This window comes from Gadus macrocephalus, chromosome 2 (genome assembly GCF_031168955.1).
Source record: "Gadus macrocephalus chromosome 2, ASM3116895v1".
NCBI classification, from domain to species: domain Eukaryota; kingdom Metazoa; phylum Chordata; class Actinopteri; order Gadiformes; family Gadidae; genus Gadus; species Gadus macrocephalus.
Window position 1 is genome coordinate 1,984,067 of NC_082383.1, and position 17,819 is coordinate 2,001,885.

General features: G+C 51.3%; 2 protein-coding genes across 2 annotated transcripts in view; both read right to left on the minus strand.

Annotated features, from left to right (window-relative positions):
- Nucleotides 1-2,233: 2,233 nt before the first annotated feature.
- ubtf (upstream binding transcription factor) overlaps nt 2,234-17,819 on the minus strand; it is a 302,966-nt gene continuing 287,380 nt past the window's right edge. Inside the window, exon 20 of the mRNA XM_060069937.1 lies at nt 2,234-5,113. Within this exon, the coding sequence (XP_059925920.1) occupies nt 4,946-5,113 (168 nt within the window). The 3' untranslated portion in view covers nt 2,234-4,945. The remainder of the gene's footprint in view (nt 5,114-17,819) is intronic.
- The window catches only part of asic2 (acid-sensing (proton-gated) ion channel 2), a 259,822-nt gene continuing 247,176 nt past the window's right edge, over nt 5,174-17,819 (minus strand). The window contains exons 7-13 of the mRNA XM_060068249.1: nt 15,863-16,117; nt 14,422-14,478; nt 9,095-9,248; nt 8,102-8,193; nt 7,593-7,672; nt 6,523-6,591; nt 5,174-5,328 (exon numbers count right to left, since the gene is read on the minus strand). Of these exons, the coding sequence (XP_059924232.1) occupies nt 5,227-5,328; nt 6,523-6,591; nt 7,593-7,672; nt 8,102-8,193; nt 9,095-9,248; nt 14,422-14,478; nt 15,863-16,117 (809 nt within the window). The 3' untranslated portion in view covers nt 5,174-5,226. The remainder of the gene's footprint in view (nt 5,329-6,522; nt 6,592-7,592; nt 7,673-8,101; nt 8,194-9,094; nt 9,249-14,421; nt 14,479-15,862; nt 16,118-17,819) is intronic.

The following is a 17,819-nucleotide window of genomic DNA, read 5'->3' on the forward strand; positions in this document are numbered from 1 at the left end:
TCATCCGTATTTGAATGTGTTCCAATTTAGAAAATCTCTTGTCTCACACACACACACACACACACACACACACACACACACACACACACACACACACACACACACACACACACACACACACACACACACACACACACACACACACACACCATCTTTTCATTTGCATCAGTTCTCTGGACCAGTTCAATTGATTTCCCGGAGGAAGGTGACACGCTGAATTCTAAAGCAACAAACAATGAAATGTGATCATGTAGGATTCAGCCTTTGGTCACAGGTGAGGGCCACAAACGTACAAACAGCACACACCAGGGTTCTGGTCAAGTCTTACATAACAATGCTTTGGCATTGTGTCACAGTGCGGGTTGTTAGGTTGTGTGACTGCAGTGAAAAAGCCAAACCTTTGTGATACTTTTGACTGATGATTTTTGACAAGAAATAAATCACAGTTTAATAACTAATATTGATGCTGCTTTGAAATAACTTAAATTTTGAAAACCAAACCGACGCAATATTGCAGGCCTTCCAGGCCAACGAGCAAGAGTATAAAACGGAATAATAATATTTTGCCACCCCAGCTGTGTGTCATGTTCTGCTCACCATTATATCTGATTGCCCTTGACATTTAATTGGACGTAACAAATCCTTTTCCATCGTCAAAAGCCTTTCTCTCTAATTTCAGAGGAATATCAGGGGAGTCATTATCAAGTGGGCTGAGGTTTGGAGAGTAAATGATAGCTATGAGCTAGGCCACTCCCATCCTCACCTTAAATGGTCTGTGCCCCCTGCTGCATGCTGATTGGCTGATGGAGGAGCAGTGGTCCTTATCCAAATCATGATCCAGAGGCTAGGGGATATGAACCATGAATAATGAACAGGGCAAGCACACACTCACTGACAGACAAGCCTCAGACTCACACACGCTAACACACACTGACACACGCACACACACACACACTAGAAGCATAGGATGGCGCTCCAACTCAAACTCTGCCTCGGAAACAGCAATGAACTGGTGGAGTCGTGAGGTGCAGCTGTAGCTCCCTGAATAAGACACACACTCTCTCTCTCACACACACGCACACATTTCAAGTACTCGCTCAACATACTAAATACACTAATTAAAAACGACACGGATGGAATCGCATTAACACATAGTACAATTAAATTCACTATCCATAATCCTCCCAGTCATATTTAACTGGTGAATGCGTTTTATATCTTTCTCTCCTTATCTCTCTCTCAATCTCTCTCTCCCCCTCTCTTACTCTGTGTCCTTAGATCTTCCTCTCTGCTTAATTCTCTCTCCATAGCTCACTCTCTCTCTCCTTCTCCCTCTCTCTTTCTCTCTCCTTAGATCTCTCTCTCTCCTTGGCTCTCGCTCTACTTAGTGCTCTCTCTCTCTCAACCTCTCTCTCTCTCCTTATTGCTCTCCCCCTCTCTCTCAAGAGGTACACACACAGCATCGTAAATGAGAGCACATAATCCTAGCGATGCTCTGTAACATCGGCTTGGGAACAGAGGCTGGCGTCGCCTCAGGACGTCTAATGTGAAACCTTAAAAGCCATGCGGTGTCCTAATGGATAAAAGGCCACGCCGGACCGGACTAAGGCTGGGAAGGTAGGAAGGATCTGCTGGAACGGATTAGACTCCACTCCGCTGCAGACACTTTGGGAGACAGAAAGACCCAATTGCCTTCAATAAGAGCACATGGGAGCACAATTGCCAGCCCGGAGTTGGATTCTCAATGTCCAAAGCCCATTTAGTAGGAATCCTTGGGCAAGATGCCTGACTCCTTCCCGCTCCTTAATGACAACTTATCTGTACTCGCTTAGGATAACAAAATCACAAACTGGTGAATCCGGTTATCCCAATAGAGGCACGTCTGAATCACGAACGAATTACCCTTAAAAGTCGCTTACCAAATAGCAAAGCTTCCAAACAAGCCTCTTTTAAATTTGCACTGTTCACGGTGCCCGCAGGAGGTCTCAAGTTTAATCCAATCCTTTGACTGGAATATAATCAGAGTTGACAAGATAAGGTTGGGCACATTTTCCCTCTGCGAACCAGGTCGGCTCAGGTCAGCTCGCTGGGAAATGGTGTTGGAAAAACAGCACTTTAGGCCACAGCTGATGCTAGCAGACAGTTGAAAGAAGTTATCTTCCTTCTTTTATTTGTGACTGTGACTCGTTTCTGCGTGGGCACAGGCATCACAAGACAGGACACGGCAAAGCTGCAAAATAAGACTTTTCATTTAATAGTTTCCACATTAAAAACACATACTCAATGTTTCATCACACGATGAGAAAAAAACGCTGCTCTGCAGTAACAACCGAAGCAAAAGAAAATACAAGAAACAAACCTAAAATAAAACGTTAAGACTCAAGGCTCCCAGGAATGGAGAAACAGCCAGCCCGACAGCTGATGTAAAGCCAGGAGTTCCTTAGTGCTTTCTCCATAGAGGCCAGGTCAACTCAGGGCCGGTCTGTAGCCTCACCATCATCAGGTCAAACACAGCGACAGCAGATCAACCAAACACAAAAAGCGGACTCATTCACCTGTGATGTAGCGACCATGCTAAAACAACCATGGAGAACATGGTCCAAACCAAATCCCGCTTGGCCCTTCACTGTAAGAGCCAAACACTTTCTGAAAACAAGCTTTAACTTGGGAGTTCCAAACAGAGATATTGGTGTGTCTGGTGTGTAAAAAAAAGCTGGGTTATACTGTAAATAAAACAACCAACAAGAAGAAAAATGTGATATTTAACAAGGCGTTCAACCTTTTGCAGTGCCTTTTGCAGTGCCTTTTGCAGTCAGCCTTCTCGAAGACGACATAACCTGTGCACACGCTTTTAATTTGTACAATTCTGTTCCATGGATTTCATCCCGGTGCGAAGGTGAGGAGTGTCTCGAGGCTATAGGTGACACCACCACTGCCACGTTGCTGTGCCCTTTATTCTTCTTTAAAGATTGTAGTGTTTTTTTATAAAAAAAAAGCTTATAAAGACTTTTCCACTGTGGCCATTACTTTTTCTCAAAACTTTCTTACGACTGCAGCCGTAGGCCAGGTTTGAAATTATTTTAATTACCGAAATTTTGATGCACGCCGAGCATCCCTGGTTTCTCAATCTAACGAGGGGTGCGATACTCTCTCTCGCTCTCGCCGTCTTACTTTAATTTGGTCTGTGGAGGACAAAAATGAGAGAAGAATCCTGTTTTTAACCAAATGGCGCTGGCGAGAAGCAGCACTAAGTGAACTGAAGTGTTGGAAATGGAGGGTGTTTGTAGATTCGGTTCAAACAGTGTGTCCTGGTGCTCCTTCATCACCCCGCCTGATTGGCCAGCGTGCTGCTCAGAGCTCCGCCCAGGAGGAGACGGGACTTGACCTGCTCATGTTGGGAATGCTGCCTTTTCTTTTTTGTATTTTTTCAAAGTAGGAGACTGATATTTACACCATAACACAGCAGTCTGTGTTTCCCTTCGCCCACAGACCCAGTGTTTGTTTGTAGTCCGCTTGTGCGCAAACCGCGGGGAGCAGGGAATCGTACGTATTCATTTTAGTTAACACTTTCCTTGATGAATGAAAGCCTGATGCGGTGAGGATAATTGGCCCAGCATCAACACTCATTATTAAGACACGTCATACCGCCTCTCTGTCCCCACACAGTCCTCAAGAGCAACGCAAATCAAAAAACCGGGACTGTTGCGCTCCACGCAGCATTTTACTGCACTAATTGGCTTGGTTTTCCAAAAATAATGAGCGAACAAAGACACACATTTCATCAGTTAACCACTAACGTCAGTAACGCAAAAATGGAAATAAATAAGTAAACCCAATAAATAAATAAATAAATACTGTCCCGTCTGTACATTCTGAACTCGTGGGGGCCTGCTCAGTGATGGGCTCTGCCGGGGAAAGCTGCAAATGGGGCACATGTTTATTTCAGCGCATGTAGAATGGAAACATGTACTGGGAACACAACAGTGCAGTCCTGTCAGCAGTCAGCATCAGAAAAGACTGAGACAAAGAGACAGAGAGGGAGAGCGAGGGAGAGACAGAGACAGAGAGACAGAGAGAGAGAGAGACAGAGAGATTGAGGGAGGGGGACAAAGAGAGAAAGAGGGAGACAGAGATAGGGAGAGAGAGAGAGACTGAGGTAGGGAGACAGAGAGCGAAAGAGGGAGACAGAGAGAGGGGGACTGAGAAAGGGAGATAGAGTCGGAGACATGGAGACAGAAAGAGGGAGAGACAGAGAGAAAGAGACAGGGGAGATAAAGAGAAACAGAGAGAGCCATAAACCGTAGATAAAAAGAGCGAGAGAATGAATCTTGAAGAGGCCACATGCGGGGTCAGACAATACGAAACCGTTATGGTACAGTACATTTGGCAGTGAGTGACTTGCATGAAAACCGTTGTTTTGTGTTTTGTTTGATTTTTTTTTACGGGGATGAGAAGCTCCCCTGCCAAGGACGGCCCCGCAGGCAGAGTCTGTGTTTCAGTCCGTCTGTCTCGCCGTTTCTCTGGCAATTTGTGTGTGTGCATGTGAAGGTGGATCGGTGTGTGTGTGCGTATGTATGCACGTATGTACGTTAGTGTGTGTCTGTGTTTGTGTATGCATGAGTGTATGCACGAGTGTGTGTCTGTGTGTGTGTGCGCGTGTGTGTGTGTGTGTGTGTATGCAAGTGTGTGTTTGTGTATGTGTGGGTATGTGCACATGTGTGTTCATGTGCTGGAGTGTGTGTGTAAGTGTGTGCATGTGTGTGCAGAGCCACACATCCGTTCCCTCCGGAGCCCGGAAGAGGAAGAGGAGGGCACCTCCTCGCCTGCACGCCCTCGAGGAAGAGAGCAGCGCACGTTCCGGATCCTTCCGTCCTCGGCAATGTCCCGGGACCAGAACCACCTTCATCGCTCCCCTCCTCCTCCTCCCCCCCCCCCCCCCCTGCCCCTATCTCCGGGTGCGTCTCCTCCTGATGGAACCCCCTCCCGGCTCTAGTGAGGTACAGTGAGTTCCGGTGGAGGTCACCTCCTTTCCCGCCGCCCCCGCCACCCCCACCTCCTCCTCCTCCTCCTCCTCCACCTCGTCCTCCTCCACCTCCTCCTCCTCCTCCTCGTCCTCGTCCTCCTCCTCCTCCTCCTCCTCCACCTCGTCCTCCTCCTCCTCCTCCTCCTCCTCCTCCTCCTCCTCCGCCGTCGGCGGCGGTGGCACCACCCCCCGGTCGCGACCCCTCAGCAGGCGATCTCCTCCAGGGTGGCCAGGGTGGTCTGCAGGGGCACGCTCACCGTGTGGCTGATGGACTCCGAGTGGTTTGGTAGGGGGTCGCAGGAACTCTGGGGAGGGGGGGGGGGGTAGACAGAGAGGATGCTGGGTAGGATCGGATCCTATGCGTCCAGACGTCGTGCGGTTTCCAATATGATCGTAAGGTACTCTTGTTTCTTTGGTACCACCAGGTGTGAGTGGATTAGCTGTTAAAAGCTGTTTAGAAAATCTGTCTGTTCTGACATCACAAGTGGGCGTGTCCACCTAGGTGTACGGATGGATAGATGACGAGCAACGTTGACTACAGTCCACTGGGTAGGCTGGTCGACTGATCTATCCAGCACACGTCTACGTGGACACGCCCACTTGTTATGGCAGAATAGGCCGATTTTCGAAACGGCTTTTAACGGCTAATCCACTCACAGCTGGTGGCATAAATTATGTAACCTTTAAGATTTATTTTGGAAGGTTTTATCCTTTTTTTATTGTGGATTGAGGAAGACAGGAAGTTAAGACACGCAGCAAAGGACCACGGACGGGAATCGAACCCCGGTCACTGCGGTAAGGACTGGGCCTTAATGGTACGCGCTCGGCCCCGGTGAACCACCGGCGCGGCCAGGGGGTACTCTCGTTGAGTTCACGAGGTTAACAGGGCTGTCCGTACGATTTAGGAGCGTTTTGTCTGGCGGTCTAGCCAGACAAAACGCCATCCGTGAGTTATTAGGGAGTGAAATCAACTGTGATGATAACTGTGTCAAGTGGAGTGGGCCTCTGCCACTGTGTGAGGCAATCAATGCAGCTGCTCCCTGATTGGGTCAGGGAATCCGTTCTTCCCGCCAATCACACGCTGTAATGAAGCACTTCTCATTGGTGGAGAGACGCAGGGAGGGAGGGAGCAGAGAGGGAAGGGAGGTTTTTTGGGTTCTAAATCCTGCTCTCTCTTACAACAGTCTAAACTAACTCCTACACTAAGCAATTGTTACACAAACAACAATAAAACTACCTGTGTGGTCAGGCAATGCTAGACCGCACAGGGTTAATGCCTGGAACATGGTTTATTCCAGGAAATATTTTTGTCTACAGTTGTTGTTTAAAAGCCATTAATACTAGCGTTTATAACTATCTACAGAACTACAGAAATGAAAGAGAGAGAGGGGGAAAGAGACAGAGAGAGCGAGAGGGAGAGCGAGAGGGAGAGCGAGAGAGAGCGAGAGAGCGAGAGAGCGAGAGAGATAGAGGGAGCGAGAGTGAGAGAATGATCTTACCACATCTTCTGCATGATTCTCGTCCTCCTCATCGCTGCCCAGCAAGTCCATTAGCCTGTCCTTCAGCACCTGGACCGGAAAACAAGAGAGGTGTGTTGGTTAGTATGTGTGGTTGTGTGTGTGTGTGTGTGTGTGTGTGTGTGTGTGTGTGTGTGTGTGTGTGTGTGTGTGTGTGTGTGTGTGTGTGTGTGTGTGTGTGTGTGTGTGTGAGATGTCCATCAAAGTGCCACCATAAAGCATGAGTATTAATTAGTGGCGAAGGCTGGAACTAATTAAACTGCAGGATCGCCCCCTAATTGCGAATAACTTCAGTGGAAGACATTCACCTCCCCCCCAAACCCCACCCCCTCCCCCTGTAGGTCTGTTTTCAATAACCCGGGGGAACGCGACAATTACATTGTTTTTGGTGAAGGAAAGTAAAATAAATCTAAACGGTACAATAAGCACTGCGCCGGGAGGCAGTTGAGCCGGGTGGTGTAAAGTGGAGCTCCTTCAATGGGGACTGTCAGTCAGAGGCCGGGCTTTGAGGGGGAAATCATGTCCCTTTAATTAGAAGCCCATTGTCCAGGCTGTCAGCTCGCCGACAGTTTGTACGGCCTCTCGCTGAAAAGGAAACGGCGAACTAAACCGCAAACTGTCAGAGCCCGAAGCGGAAGGGAAGTTGCTCTGGGAAGATTGATGCTGCGTGCGTACTTGCGGTGTGATTGCGGTGTGTGTGTGTGTGTGCGGTGTGTGTGTGTGTACGGTGGGCGGACCCGCGGTGTGTGTGCGTTGTGTGTGTGCACATGCGTGGGCACCTGGCATTAGCCCGTGTCTCGGAATCAAACGGACCTCCCTGCGAGTGTGAGGGGAGTGACGTGACGCGTTTGAGGAAAAGGGCACAACGAGGAAGAGTCAGTCAGTGAGTCAGTCAGTCAGATTTAGGAGCGTTTTGCGTGTGTGTGTGTGTGTGTGTCTCTCTCTGTGTCTGTGTGTGTGTGTGTGTCTCTCTCTGTGTCTGTGTGTGTCTGTGTGTGTGTCTCTCTGTGTCTGTGTGTGTGTCAGGGGAGTGTGTGCGTTGAAGCACTGACCTCGTAAGCGTAGTCAAAGAGCTCCAGGATGGTGAGGATGCTGGCGCCGATGAACAGCCCCATCTGACCCCCGATGTCCCCTGGTGGACAGAAGAGGAACATATGAGAACACGCGGAGAACACGCGGAGAACACGAGGAGAACACGAGGAGAACACAAGGCGCTGGATTAGAGGAAGAATGAACCGCACAACTATAAAGGAGTGAAGGAGGGGAGGAAGAACAGAACGAGAAATACAGAAATGAGATGGATGGAGCTGGGAGGTGGAGGTAAGAGGTGGAGGTGGGTGGTGGAGGTAGGAGATGGAGGTTTTGGGGGCTGGAGGTGAGTGGTGGAGGTAGGTGATGGAGGTGTGGGGGCTGGAGGTGAGTGGTGAAGGTGGAGGTAGGAGGTGGACGTGGGGGGTTGGAGGGGAGTTGTGGGTGTTGGGGGAGGTGGAGGTGGAGGTAAGGGGTGGTGCTGGAGGTGCAGGGTGGGGGTGGGGGGTTTAGGCCAAGGGGAATAACTAACCTAGTAAGCCAGCGACCTCATAAGCCTTCTTCTGCTCGATGGTCTCGTAGTTCAGAGCCTCGAAGAACACGTCCAGAACCAGGATGTTGTCCCTGTGGAACGCCACACACAGCAGGGGGTCAGGTCAGGGGTCAGGACAGGGGTCAGGGGGTCAGGCCAAGGGTCAGGGGGTCAGGCCAGGGGTCAGGGGGTCAGGCCAGGGTCCGGGGGTCAAGCTACAGCTCGATCTCCTGCTCGGTCCTGGAGCTCATGTGTCTATAAGAGACTCTGCTATAGCTACCGTACAATACAGCATGACCTTTATAACCATTATGGTTACGATAATAATCCTAACCTTATCTATTATTTATATAATGATATTATACAACAGTTTTTCTGAATACGTGGTCCTGATGGGTCGATAACGTTCAGAAGGTGTGCGTTGTTTTCCGAAAACGAGTCAACTCTGCCTTTTAACAGTTGGAAAATCAATGCGCCACGAATCCATCACTCCTAAACACAACTATCGACCAGATGTTTCCTTGACAACACAGAAACGATACGCTCCGCTGAAGAATAGTTTCACTTCAGCTGCTTTAGTCGAAAGATATAAACTCTTAGGTCATAGAAGAAAGTAACTTAGATTTAATCATTCTTGGCAACTGTGGTATTAGTGGAATAAACCACTCATTTACATTCAGGTCATTTAGCAGACGCTTTGGTCCAAAGCGACTTACAACCATTCACGGCGAAGTCAACCATGCAAGGCGACAGCCAGCTCGTCAGGAGCAGTTAGGGTGAGGTGCCTTGCTCAGGGAGACTTCAACACTCAGCTAGGAGGAACCGGGGATCAAGCTAGCAACCTTCCGGTCACAAACAAACCCTACCTAACCCAACTCTAGCTCCAGAGTCAGGCTGAAGTGACATACGACGACATCACCTCCATCACAGTCATGTTTCAGGTCACGTCGAATCAGAGGGCACGGTCGGCAGGCAGTGGGCGGGACCTCTTACGTGATGTACTTCTCAGACTTGTTGAACCTCTTCTCCAGGTAGCGGGCGGAGGTCTTGCTGGGGATCTTCACCATGGACAGCTCCTTGTTGTAACGCGTCATGTTGCACGGCGTCCGACACATGCAGTTACCGCTCTCTGACGCAGACAGCTTGGCTGCAGTGGGGGAGAGGGTCGGGGAGAGGGGGAGAGGGAGAGAGTAAGAGAGGGAAGAGGGAGGGGGAGAGACGGAGAGGGAGAGAGTAAGAGAGGGAAGAGGGAGGGGGAGAGGGGAGGAGAGAGGAAGAGGGCGAGAGTAAGAGAGGGGAGAGAGGGGAGGAGTAGAGGGAAAGAGAGGGGGAAGGAGAGAGAGAGGGAGAGAGGGGAGAGGGAGAGAGTAAGAGAGGGAAGAGGGAGGGGGAGAGACGGAGAGGGAGAGAGTAAGAGAGGGAAGAGGGAGGGGGAGAGGGGAGGAGAGAGGAAGAGGGCGAGAGTAAGAGAGGGGAGAGAGGGGAGGAGGAGAGGGAAAGAGAGGGGGAAGGAGAGAGAGAGGGGAGAGGGAGGGGGAGAGAGTAAGAGAGGGGAGAGGGAGGGGGAGAGAGTAAGAGAGGGGAGAGGGAGGGGGAGAGACGGGGCGAGAGAGAGAGGGGGAAGGGGACAGGGAAAGAGGGAGAGAGGGGAGGAGAGGGAGAGGCGGGGAGAGAGACAGGGATGGGAAGAGAGATAGGGAGAGAGAGAGAGAGAGAGAGAGAGAGAGAGAGAGAGAGAGAGGGGCAGAGGGTAGGAGAGGGAGAGGGGGGAGAGAGAAAGGGAGAGAGGGGGACAGGGAGAGAGGGGGACAGGGAGAGAGGGGGACAGGGAGAGAGGGGGACAGGGAGAGAGGGGGCGAGAGCGTGCGAGGGAGAGAGGGGGACAGGGAGAGAGGGGGACAGGGAGAGAGGGGGCGAGAGCGTGCGAGGGAGAGAGGGGGACAGGGAGAGAGGGGGCGAGAGCGTGCGAGGGGGAGAGGGGGACAGGGAGAGAGGGGGCGAGAGCGTGCGAGGGGGAGAGGGGGCGGCGTTAGTCCCCGGTCTGGGCGGGGAGACAGAAGAGCTGTCTCACCAGGTTCCCAAGGTCTTCCCCCTGGCTAATTAAGGGAGTTTTTCTCTGCCTTTCGGGGGCTCGGGGTCAGCGGGTGTCATATATATTTTACGGGCTGTGCAACTGCAGCCCCACGAGACGAACTGTGATTAAAGGCTTTAGGAACACAACGGCGTCACTGTAACCCTCGCCCGGGGGGGGCCTTGTCTCGGCGGGGACGAGGACACAGATGATGTTGTTGTGTCTGGCTGGGAAGGTGGAAAGCATCCAGGGACTTTCTTTATGAATGTATGTATCACACTCTGTCACGCAGGCTCCCACGCAGGGACACACAAACACAAACACACTGGCGCACACATGCACACATACACACGCGCACACATAAAAACATACGCACACACAAACACACACGCACTTACACATGCACGCGCACACACACACACACACACACACACACAAGTACAAAAACACGCACACGTGCACGCACTCTTGCACATGCACACACACACACGCGCATATACAAACCTGCACACGCACATTTATACACAAAAACGCCTGCCCATACACACACACAGACCTACACATACACTTAAACTTACACATACACAAACACAACTAAAGAAGCAGAACCGAACAGAACAGAGCAGAACAGAGCCGAACAGAGCCGAACAGAGCCGAACAGAGCCGAACAGAGCAGAACAGAACAGAGCAGAGCAGAACAGAGCAGAACAGAGCAGAACAGAACAGAACAGAGCAGAACCGAACAGAACAGAGCAGAACAGAGCAGAACTAATGACGCTGGCGCTAATGTTAACGCTGTTGGGCATCCTTTCGCCCACACACACACACACACACGCACGCACACACACCCCAACAAACGCACCCTTCCACAGCGCAGTCGGCCAATGTGCGCGCTGCTCCGGGGTACAGCGAGCTGCCGGTAAACGGATGAGCGGAGGGCACACACACACAGATGGACACGCACACACACACAGACGGACATGCACACACACACGGAGATGGACGCACATACACACACACAGACGGACACGCACACACACACACACACACACACACACACACACATGCATGGAGATGGACGCACATACACACACACACACACACACAGACGGACACGCACACATACACACACATGGAGATGGACGCACGCACACACATGCACACACACACGGAGATGGACACGCACACACACACAAACACATGCAGGCGGACACAGATACACACACACACGGAGACGGACACACGCACACACACACACACACACAGAGACGGACACGCACACACACAAACACACGGAGACGGACACGCACACACACACACACAAACACACGGAGACGGACACACACACACACACACACAAGGAGACAGACACACACACACACACACAAGGAGACAGACACACACACACACACACACACACACACACGGAGACGGACCCACACATACACAAACAGACACACACACACACACACACACAGAGACAGACAGACACACACAAACACACCCCTCCTACTGTGATCTAATAACCCAAGGCGACGCACAGTCACGTAATTGCACAGGGAGGGGGGGGGGGCTTCATGTCTCCTTGGTTACGTGTGTGGGTTTGTGTGTGTGTGGGAGGGGGGGTAAATGATGTCTTCTTAACTCTATGTCTTTGCTTTAACACTCAACACATAAATAGCCCAAATGCTGTTTCTCTCCCAGGCCCTCTAGATAACATTTCCACCCTTGATGAGTGTTTAATGCATTCGGTTAGAGAGTGGGAGAGAGGGTAGAATAAATAGACAGACTTGTTTTTGTTTTTATTAAGGTAGAGTGGGTAAAGAAGACAATTAGATTCCCTGTGTTTACCCGCTTTTACTCCTAACAGTCTACCGTACATTAGTCACTGAGCTTCTGCACCACACACTATAAATACGCTTGAAATAAAGACCATACAAACTATGTTGCTCACACTGCCAATGAGCCTGTTTACAGGGAATCGGCGTTCTCTAAAGCACCATTAAGCATCCGTGTATATTTTAGATTTGTTTATTCATAACAGCCAGATGATCGTTTTCACGGCGTTGGTGTCCACAGAAACAGGCATTAAGGCACACGCGCTTCCTACGATGTATTGCGGTACTTTTCGGTGTTTGGAATTCCAATTAACGTTTTGAAAACTCGTCACACAGCAGACACGTTGGAGCTGCTTGGCATGCATCAGAAAATTGTCTGTGAATTCAAAAGGATGGATTTCACCAATGTTCCCCCTATATTGTTTATATGTAAATTACTTTTAACAACAATACAATCGCAGTACAATCGGAGACAACGAAAGCGTCAGTTCAGAGCGCCGTCAATTAAAAAACACAATCCGAGACGCAGAAAAAACACACACGGCCTGACAGCTGGGGGGCAAACGAAACAGCAGCCAATTTAAGTTCTCTAATTCGACCGCAACTTCATTCCATTTCATTGAATGTAACGTTGAGTGCAACATGCCAGTGTCTTTGAGTGAGCGTCACAGACGGAACGTTGTGATTCCTCATCGCTCCGAAAACAAAGACGATTACGGAGGGAATGTTCGATGGAAAAAGCAAGACGGATGAAGAGAGCCCGCGAACAAAACACTAGCGAGGGGAGGCGGGCGAAGGAAGGTTATCTGAAATAAACGCCACAGCGTGAGTGGCTCTCTGTGATCGGGGGAAAGCAGTGGCTCAGAGCTTTGAAATGGACTGAGGATTGGAGCGGAGGTGAGTTTCCCGCCTGGTTTCTCAGCAGGTGGCCGGGTTCCAATGTCAGTTCCTTGAAAAATGTGAACCCTCCTTTAGAAGTAACTCACAATCCATATCAAGGTGAGGGCCAAACAAAATCTAGCATTTACAGAGGCCGGTGCGCTGTGGAGAACCGAGCGATGTGATTGGCCATGTTGTGGTTTCATAAAAAAAGATTTGGCTGCTGCGAGGAGGACAGAGGGTGGCCATTTGTGGAGGACAGACTCGATATTTGTGGAGGAGAATGAGTCCACTGAATTCCACAAGGATGGACCGCTTGACCTGACCAGACGCACGCACGCACACACAATCTCACACACACACACACACACACACACACACACACACACACACACACACACACACACACACTAAATTACATTTCGATAATCTCTCAATGAAGCCATCACATCTGATATTCATGGGACTCTCAGCTCGCACTGCTGTGAAGCAACGGGTGGGAAGAATAAAGATGATAAAGATAAATAAAGATCAATAAAGTGGAATATGAAGGAAACTTAATAAGTTGGATCAGAAGGACAAGTGCCCCCACAGATGAGCACTCTATGGAATCATCTTCAAAATAAACAGTCTTGCAAAACCTGTTTCTTTTTCGGCCCACTTCCCATCCGATTGAACCCCCGCCTTCTGTCTGTCTATCTGTCTGTCTGTCCCTCTGTTTCTGTCTGTCTGATCATTCATCCAACCACCTGTCAGTATTTTTTTTCATCTAACCATGAAGACATGCTCTCATGCTTTTTTACGCAGAAGAGAATTGAGACACACAGATTCCCTTGGACAAGTGATTTGATGTATTACGGTTAAAAGTATAAACACCTTTCCTTCATCTGAAAATCCTGTAACACAACATGTTTCTGCAAACCGTACAAAATGAAATTCACCCCAGAGCTAGCCTGCTGTATATGAAGTGGACCAAACCCTAAGAATCCAGCAATTTAAACCTCTGTGTATAGTGTAAGTATGCGATCGCCCCCGGAAGCCCAGACTGTCCTGCCGTCATACCTTCTCTAAGTGGGCTTCTGCAGGACTTCGCCGAGATAAATGTGCTCTTCAACTGGTCCCTCATGTCAGCATGCCACGCAGCACTCAAGCAGCCCGCAGGTTAAGGACTGCAGGACATCCTGTGTGTAATACCCCCCTCATCTGGTGTACACTGCACATCGGGAGACCTCATTCACATCGCGACGGCCGTCATTGCATCAACATGCCTGCCGGTCAAAATAGCTTGATTTATTCTGCTTACTTAAATACGTGGAACGGACGTTGATGTACGTGTGTGTGTGTGTGTGTGTGTGTGTGTGTGTGTGTGTGTGTGTGTTTTTATGTGAGTGTGTGGTTGTGTTTGTGTGTGTGTGTTTTAATGTGTGTGTGGTTATGTTTGTGTGTGTGTGTGTGTGTGTGTGTGTGTGTGTGTGTGTGTGTGTGTGTGTGAGTTGTGTGCGTGCACGCGTGCGCACAGCGTGTGTACTCACCGAGGGCCGGTTCAGCGCAGTCTTTATACTGCTCCGGTGTGCAGTAACTGGCGTCTCCTGGAGGAGGTTAGGAGCAGGGGGAGAACTCGCATTAATCAATGAGCTTTCTTTACGGCGAGTACAAACAAACAGTTAAATGAGTCCAGGAGCCGTATCGAAGACCCCCATACACCCCGCAGGGGGGCCATGCATCACGTGATGTGTACAAGCACAATGGCCTGTCCCCGACAACACTCCCAACTCCCAATCTCCAACACGATTTTGTTGCTGCATTGTGTGTGTGTGTGTGTGTGCAGTTGTGTGTGTGTGTGTGTGTGTGTGTGGTTGTGTGTGTGTGTTTGGTTGTGTGTGTGTGTAGTTGTGTGTGTGTGTGTGTGTGGTGGTTGTGTGTGTGTGTTTGGTTGTGTGTGTGCATGTGTAGTTTCGTGTATGTGTGTGAGTGGTTGTGTGTGTGTGTGTGTGTGTGTGTGTGTGTGGTTGTGTGTGTGTGTGGTTGTGTGTGTGTGTGTGGCTATGTATAGTATACATGTGGTTGTGTCTAGGTGTGTGGTTGGTGTGTGTGCGTGAGTGTGTGTGTGTGTATGTGTGTGCATGCCCCATAAATGCCAGCCCCAGTGTTTGCCTGGGTGCGCTCAATAAGAGGTTCCGCCTCGTTTCGATTGGACAGAAATACTGCAAACATTGCTTCGAAACCTCTGTTCAGCGGATCGCTCTGTCAATACGAGAGCCAAGCTCCGAATCCACCAGTCCATGGGTTTGTTCCGTTGTTGTGGTGTTGAGGGAAAGGGCGAGGACTGCTTCCCCGTGTTAGAGGTGGTTCGACAGTATCGGAGTGAAGCACAACACATTCACGCTACCATCCCTTTCCCCGTCCACTTAGCCGTTTGTCTCGTCGGTGAAGCTCTTTCAGGGCCGAGCTCGAAGGCCCTCAACAGACGGGAGATTTTAGGATGAAACGATGATGGGGGCGCAGACAGAACAACGGTAGTGCCAGTGTTTATCGGGTCGATCGGAGGGCTCTGTTCTGACCTCGCTGAGATTTGGAATGATGGCTCAATTTAGGATTTAGGGCGAGCATGAACCGCAGAACCTTTTGATGCAAGGGGGGCTCATCTGCCAGGTGTGGGGGGGCTTACCTGTCAGGTGTTCGGGGCTTTGAGGGGGGCTCACTTGGCATGTGACAGGGTCTCACCTGTCTTCTAAGGGGGGGCTCAACTGTCATGTTATGGGGGGCTCACATAGCGCGGGGGGGGGGGCTGACCTGTCAGTTGTGGGGGTCTCACCTGTCATGTGATTGGGGGTCACCTGGCATTTGTGGGGGGCTCACATAGCGGGTTGAGGGGGGGGGGGGGGGCTCACCTGTTAGTTGTGGGGGGGGGGGGGGGGGGGGGGGGGGGGGGGGGGCGGAGGGGGGCTCACCTGGCCTTTGAGTGGGGCTCACCTGGCATGTGGACCATCCTGCAGTTGCAGTTCTCCACGATGTAGCGGGTCTCGCAGTCGATCCTGCAGGCAGTGACGCTGTACGCCGGGAAGTAGCCCGACTCCAGGGCCTTGGATTCACACTCTCCCCACGGGGGAGGCAAGTAGGTCAGCTGCAGACGAGAGAGCACACGCCCCCCGGGTGAGGAAACAGACCCGCACTCTGTAGCTCTCTCTCTCTCTCTCTCTCTCTCTCTCTCTCTCTCTCTCTTACTCACTTACATATTCTCACCATCACCCTCAAGCATTTCGTCAGGGTCTCTGCACACACACACACACACACACACACACACACACACACACACACACACACACACACACACACACACACACACACACACACACACACACACACACACACACACACACACACACACAGACAGACAGACAGACAGACACAGACCCCAAACAGCCTCGGTCGGCGGCCTTAGAAATACATCGGTTCATCCCAGGCTACTGTGGACTGTGTGAACCTAGAGGCATCCATTTCTCCATCTCTCCCCTCCCCGTGTCCCCCCCCCCAAACTACTGCTGTCATTTGCAGCAGTGGCGACGGCAATAGTGATGACCACAACAACAATATAATAACCATAATAATTAAAACAAGTCACGACAAATAATACTGTGAGAATACGCGACAGACGCCAGCGAATGCTGCCTCTACTGTCCTGGCTGCAGAACACCGAGACAGCAGGACAACATAGAGACCATCTGCTGTAGCATGCAGGTAGGAGCTGCCCCACACACATTCCTACACACACACACACACACATGCACGCGCACACACCCTCAAACACACACGTAATCAGACACACACACACACACATGTAGACACAGACACACACGAAAGCACACACACGAACGCACAAGCGTGCACACACACACACACACACACATGTACACAAATACACACAAACCTGCACATACACATACCCACACGCACACGTACACACAAGCACGCACACATTGACGCAAACACAGGCAAACACACACAGACACACACAAGCGCGCACCATACAGACACACACGCACACACACGTAAACACACACAGACACACACACACACACACAGTCACACACACACACACACAGACACACACACCCTCCCCATCCCTGAGCACCTCTGCCCCTCCTGCCAAAAATGACAACATCCAGCCGGGCAGAATCTGGCCACGCCTCGCTCGTTAGTCACGCTACGGTTACAAACCGCCGCTTCCTCCAGCGGGGGGGGGGGGGGGCCGCCACGCCCGTCTGCTCCGCCAGCGGAGGGAAAACATAACCGACAACAGACACAACAACAGCCCACCCGCACGCCGCCGGCAAGCCACACACGACGCCCACCCAGACCAAAGACACAACGCGACAGACGGCGAGCTCGTAACGGCCTCGGCGCGGCCGCGTGGTAATCGCTTCCTGGGGGGCCCCTTGTTGACTGACTAACGCGGGGGGCCGGCCATCCGCCCGCCGTGATGGACGTGGCGACCCCGAAAGGGGCCCGGGCCCCGGCGGCGGCGGCTCCTTCGCCGCCCCCCCACTTGACTCCCCGACCTTATTAAAAAAGGGGGGGGGGGGGGCGCCTCTCGGATCGTGGGTGCCGTCACTGGGCTGTAATCGTATCATCACCCCGGCCGCCAAACGTCTCCGCCGCGGGATCCGTTAACTTACGCCGCGCTCATCTAATCAGGGCTAAAGCCCCCCCGCCCCAGCGTTAATGAAGCATTGATCCGTCTGCCCCTCGCCCCTCTAATTGGGTTTCTCGCCGCAGCCTCCTGAAGGGGCACCGCTTTTAAAGTGTCAGATGTGAGTCGGGGATGGGTTTTAATGAGGCCGCCGAACACTGATTGGATCCGACGGGCTGCCGGCTCGCTGGCCCGCACAACAGAGAGGCCCGATGTGTGACGGCTCCCAGGAGCCGTAAC